The sequence below is a fragment of the Diprion similis genome, chromosome 6 (genome assembly GCF_021155765.1).
Source record: "Diprion similis isolate iyDipSimi1 chromosome 6, iyDipSimi1.1, whole genome shotgun sequence".
Classification (NCBI taxonomy): domain Eukaryota; kingdom Metazoa; phylum Arthropoda; class Insecta; order Hymenoptera; family Diprionidae; genus Diprion; species Diprion similis.
The window spans coordinates 5,573,545-5,579,544 of record NC_060110.1 but is presented as its reverse complement, the minus strand read 5'-3'; the positions used below and the strand labels follow the sequence as shown (position 1 = coordinate 5,579,544).

The 6,000-nt window shown below is 41.4% G+C and overlaps 1 protein-coding gene across 1 annotated transcript; it reads right to left on the bottom strand.

The window, feature by feature from the left end:
* Nucleotides 1-297: 297 nt before the first annotated feature.
* LOC124407038 (tubulin alpha-1 chain-like) lies at nt 298-2,941 on the bottom strand. Its single transcript, XM_046882833.1, has 4 exons — nt 2,893-2,941; nt 2,445-2,661; nt 1,328-2,321; nt 298-427 (listed from the first exon to the last, which is right to left on the bottom strand). The coding sequence occupies exons 1-4, from the start codon at nt 2,893-2,895 to the stop codon at nt 298-300; spliced, it is 1,344 nt and encodes a 447-aa protein (XP_046738789.1). The 5' UTR covers nt 2,896-2,941.
* Nucleotides 2,942-6,000: the final 3,059 nt, after the last annotated feature.

Here is a 6,000-nt window from a genome sequence, read left to right as displayed (position 1 = left end):
TTTGTAGATGTATATTTTCTAGGACGATAAATACGACAAAAAAGACAATATAAAAAAAAAGTACGCTTGCATAAAAATAATACACAAAACACACACGATTACAAAAACTGTACAATACTTCGTATCAAAATATAAATGACAAGGACATTGTCGCTTCGTCAGCGACGAGTGTGTTCGTTCATCCCACCAAAAGCAGTGGCCCCACGGACGTCGGTGATCGTTCGTTATTCTTTCCGAAGAAGGACGTGGTCCGATCTTCCGCCGTCCTAGCCACGCCACAACATTTCTTCTAACTCGTCAGTTCTCATCTCCGCCTTCACCGCCCTCCGCAGAATCCATGCCCACCTCTTCGTAATCCTTTTCAAGGGCCGCGAGATCCTCTCGAGCTTCGTTAAACTCGGTCTCGTCCATGCTTTCCGCGACGTACCTGCAGACAAATCGTGCGTCACCGAATTAAAATCACGAACTTTTACCGTATGGAAAAAAAAAAGATTAAGGTGCTTATAAAGACCCGTTGTACACCTCGAAAACGCGGGGGTGCAAAACTCTTATACCGCTCAAGCGATCAGAGTGAAACTTGGGCAGTTGATGCCTTATTTTGGCAAAAAGTGGAGCGTCTTTTTACTTTTTCAAAATTTTGAAAAAAAATTTTACAGACTGGTTACCACTCGCAGAAATTGGCCAACTTTTCACAGTTGCACTGAATGGATCGAACTATCCGGTATGATGCCACTCGGCGGTGATGAAACACACATTTTGAGCCCGGTCCCATGAGATTTGATTGTGAAATGACGAAATGGCAGCTGATCTGGTTTTCGATTATGAAAAACACCGAAATCTCATGTTGGTGACATTTATTACCGACATTACGCGCATGCCGGTAATGTATGCGTGTAATGTCGGTAAAAAACTACCGGCAGGCATGAAAGGTCGGTAACAAATGTCGCCAAAATGAGATTTCGGTGTACTTCGTAATCGAAAACCAGATCAGTTACCATTTCGTCATTGCTCCATCAAATCTTATGGGACTGGACTCAAAATGTGTGTATCATCACCGCCGAGTGGCATCATACCGGATAGTTCAATCCATTCAGTGCAACTGTGAAAATTTGGCCAATTTCTGTGGGTGGTAACCAATCTGTAAAATTTTTTTCCAAATTTTGAAAAAGTAAAAAGACGCTCCACTTTTTGCCAAAATAAGGCATCAACTGCCCAAGTTTCACTCTGATCGCTTGAGCGGTATAGGAGTTTTGCTTCCCCGCGTTTTCGAGGTGTACGACGCTTCTTTATAAGCACCTTATTGGAAACGAAACAGCCTGCAGCTTACCAGTGCACGAAAGCTCGTTTGCTGAACATTAGATCGAACTTCCTGTTCAGTCTGGTCCATGCTTCCGCGATGGCTGTGGTGTTGGCGAGCATAGCCATGGCTCTCTGCACCTTGGCCAGATCACCACCCGGTACAACGGTCGGTGGTTGGTAATTGATTCCAACCTTGAACCCAGTTGGACACCAATCAACGAACTGGATGGTTCGCTTGGTCTTGATCGCCGCAATGGATGCGTTCACGTCCTTGGGCACGACGTCACCTCTGTAGAGCATGCAGCAGGCCATGTACTTCCCCTTCCTCGGGTCGCACTTCACCATCTGATTAGCGGGTTCGAAACAGGCCGAGGTTAGTTCCATGACGGTGAGTTGCTCATGGTAGGCCTTCTCCACTGACACGATTGGCGCGTACGTCGCCAGGGGAAAGTGGATGCGAGGGTACGGCACCAGGTTTGTCTGAAACTCCGTCAGGTCGACGTTTAGAGCCCCGTCAAACCGGAGCGACGCCGTGATCGATGACACTATCTGACCTATCAGTCTGTTCAAGTTCGTGTAGGTCGGTCTCTCGATGTCAAGGTTCCGCCGACAAATGTCATATATGGCTTCGTTGTCGACCAGAAACGCACAGTCAGAATGTTCCAGGGTCGTGTGTGTTGTCAGGATTGCGTTGTAAGGCTCGACGACAGCAGTCGAGATCTGAGGCGAGGGATAGATAGCGAATTCCAACTTTGCCTTCTTTCCGTAGTCGACGGAGAGTCGCTCCATTAGTAGGGATGTGAACCCGGACCCAGTTCCTCCGCCGAAGGCGTGAAATATCAGAAAACCTTGAAGACCGGCACACATATCAGCCGTCTTCCGGATCCGGTCCAGTACTAGTTCGATTAGTTCCTTGCCAAGGGTGTAGTGACCTCGGGCGTAATTATTCGCGGCGTCCTCCTTTCCCGAGATCAATTGCTCCGGGTGGAACAGCTGGTGGTACGTCCCAGTACGGACTTCGTCTATATGGATTACGAGAGTCAGAATCATGGTTTGGTAGGGAATAAGGTTGGCGCGTTCTATGTGAGTGGGTATGGAGAAATTGGTGCCAGCAATGTAAAACGAGGACGTATGAATGGTCGTACCGATGACGGTGGGCTCCAAGTCGAGGAAGACTGCTCGGGGCACGTACTTGCCGCCTCCGGTCTCGCTGAAGAAGGTCTGGAATCCCTCATCGTTGGTGCATGTTTGAGGGGGCAGCATACCGTCGGGCTGAATTCCGTGCTCCAGACAATAGAGCTCCCAGCATGCATTTCCCATCTGGACGCCCCCCTGGCCAATGTGGATTGAAAGCACCTCACGCTACGCGAATGACGACGGTTATCAGGTTAATTCGGGTCAGGTATGTAATCAGTTTCCGAAACACAGTTATGCAACTGTAATTGCAGGCATGATATTGTCTCTCGCCCCGCAGGCATTGGCTTTTTACTACGTGACATAACGTAACATAACATTATCATTCGTCTAGCACATTGTCCACGAGGTGCGAGGCAGTATCAGACCCGGTGAGATGGTTGAATATTTGGATATTACCATCTTGCGAGGATTGGTAGTGAAGAAGAATGTCGAAAAAATGGGGTGGGATGAACGAACGATGTTGACGCGAACACGGCTGAGACGAAACTAGAGAAAACATGAGAAGTCTTTGATTTATTTCTCCGTTGTCTTGGAGATTATAATAATTGGTAGATTTTCTTCTGGCATAGTGATACTTTCCAAGCGGTTTTCCTGTTTCTATCATTTTGCATTGGCGATGATTTCTATAATATGTGAAGCGTCGTTCTGATATTCGTAGAACATATATTTGAGGAATTATTTTCGAAATCGATGAAATTTTATGGTCAAATTTTTCATGCATTTCATTTTTAATAATTTCATTCTATCTATCGAAAGGATCATTAATGTTTTTGTCTCACCGGGTCATAAAATTATTTAATGAAATTTGCAGTTCAATGAACAATACTTTAGTATAATATAGTGAGTATAAATAATAGAAAATTAGTGATCGTAAAAGATGGAGAGACGTAACAAAATAGAGACGAAAAAAATATGTTCTTGAGTAATGTTCATTTGAAGATGTCGAACAAGAAATTTCGTGAAAATTTTTAGCTTGCGAAAAAAGTGAAAATTAGATTTCAAAGGAATGGTCAATGCTACATTCGAAAAAAAAACAAAAGAGATCGAAAATATAAGCTGAAAATAATATCCCATCTGTGTTCTTATATTTCTCAATCTCCTTTTATGGTTTAACATTTTTATCACCATTTATCAATTTGAATTTCTTCTATTAATGCAGAAAAGCTTCTGCATTAGAATAATTTCCCGGGGCATTATGGCACCGGGAAATAATGTCGCCGTGGATGTGCCTCGGTCCTTTTGCCACCTCTTCCAGTATAGTTTATCGTAACGGATAAACGCGTTCTTCCGCTCGCGGTGTTGAGTTCCTACGGAAATGACGTTATACATCAAACCGACCCTCGTTCCTGCGCAACACCAACACCTCCTCTGTTTACACAGAGCTGCCTCCTTGGTCGGTCTCGTGAAATATCCGGAGACGTGGGAAAGCATATTTTAAGGCTACCCCCCGCCATGGCTTTAATATCGAGGGGTGAGAATCAAAAGGGCCTAAGAGGAGAACCCTCTTTCTTCAATTTTCGTGCATTATACGCTATGTTGGCGGATAATGGAAAAAATATTTTCAGATCGCGATCGCCTTCTTGCTACCAAAAGGGCGTAACTCGCAGAATTGAAAAAAATGGCGGCTACCTCCCCTTGGAGTATTTAATCAAGTGAATTATTCAGGATTTCTGTCGCCTCTTTACACCCAGAAGGGTGTGACCGTTATTTTCTTAATTTTTGTCGGATACGCCCTTTTTTTTGAGCCCTCGATGAGGCTGCTTTTTATACGCTTACCGCCCTATAGGCTGGTCGTAAAGGTTGAATGATAAATTAAACATACCACACACCATCCTATGAATGATTTTAATAGGAAAAGCCAACGCATCGTGTATTCGAATTAAAATACTTTTCTACACGTAAAAGTAACGTTTGAAAATCAACACGAAGATTTGAATTAAAATTAACAGGCTTCATGTATATAGGTATATACTATACATTTTTAAACTGGGTCAATGATCTAAACATAAATATATGAAGGTGTTAGATTTATTATTATTTTGTAGTAAAAGTAAAATTTTATGTCGTATTTGATCTTTGTCTTATTTACAGTATATGTAAATACACTAACAAGTTGGGCAAATTTGCTTTGTTAATGGGGTGCAGTATGAAAAATAAAAAAAATGATAAATCGTAGAAAAATTGCATAGCTTATAAAGAGGTGTTTCGGAACACTTGTGTGGCTAACACGAACGCATAACGCAGTTGAATAGTTTTTGGTAGTTCAATTAGTAGAAAATCAAGACGTGTAACACGGCGTCTGAAAATGTGTTTGTAACACTATTTTTGTCCTTGTTTTTGTCCTCTTGATCATTTTAGATATTTACTATTCTTCAAAGTTAAGTTCTAAGCTCTATACTTGCTTTTACTGCAAATATCTTTTGCAGTTACTACCATCTGATAACCATCCACTCCTGACACTAACCCAAGAAGTTCCAGTTTGCTGAGATTCGAATACAGCTGAGCTTTGCAATGGCTTAAGGAAGTACTAGAAAAAAAATGCCAATGAAAGGTTTTCAACTTATCGGCGACTCTTTGAGCGCGAAATTTCTTCTAATGATTACTTCTGATTTTTGGAAAACTTTCACACCTTTTACAGACAGTTTCGTACAGAGGACGGTGAACACGATTTCGCCTCATAACGCTTTTCTTGAAACGGTGTTCAGCGATTCGTCAAACCATCGGCTAACGACTTCCTTTTAGACAGGCCAACAAATCTTGACGTTTGCGTCTGTAATACACGTTATCCTCATCAAAAGTTCTTATTAAATAAAATACATTTAAGGAATAATTTAATGTTCTGGCAGTTTACGTATTAGGGAATTATATTATAATGAATATCGTATGATTAGAATTACGTGATAATGTTTCGCACATAACTGTATGTTAATTATTGAACACCGCACTTTCAGTAATGGTAATCAATTTTCTGAAACAAGACTTTGTTTTTCTTTTTGAAAGACAACCGATGAATACTTTCATCTTCTATTTTTTCAAAAATAATAACAGTTATTAGGTACATATTTATGTCGTAACGAAAATTTTGAAACATTACTTTAACTGCTCACTAGTACAATTATACCTCCTGCAACGCATCTCGATCTTCGTGAATGTTGCGAACGAACGTGTTTGCAGAAGAAATATATTCCACTTTTTATACAGCAATTACTTACGATTTGACGTAAATTTTATTACCATAGTTATTTTTTTGCAGTTATCTTTAAAGATATCGAAACATGTTTAGAACATTTATTTACGTTATTCAAATTTTGTAACCTTGTCGGTTGTAATATCAATTTGTTATTGACAATCGTTAGCAACAATATATACAGCAGGATTCGTGCTTACCTGCACCTAAACGGTGTTATAAAATCGCCTGACAATGAGTATCATCTCAGGAACCGGAACTACGCGGCGGTTTATCTAGTTGCCTATAACAAGGCGCATGGCAACAAATTTTTCGAT

Coding starts and splice junctions, on each gene's coding strand:
- LOC124407038 (XM_046882833.1), bottom strand. Junction 2,322..2,444: donor CTTGGAGCCCACCGTCATCG/GTACGACCATTC, acceptor TAATCCATATAG/ACGAAGTCCGTACTGGGACG. Junction 428..1,327: donor AAACGAGCTTTCGTGCACTG/GTAAGCTGCAGG, acceptor ATTTGTCTGCAG/GTACGTCGCGGAAAGCATGG.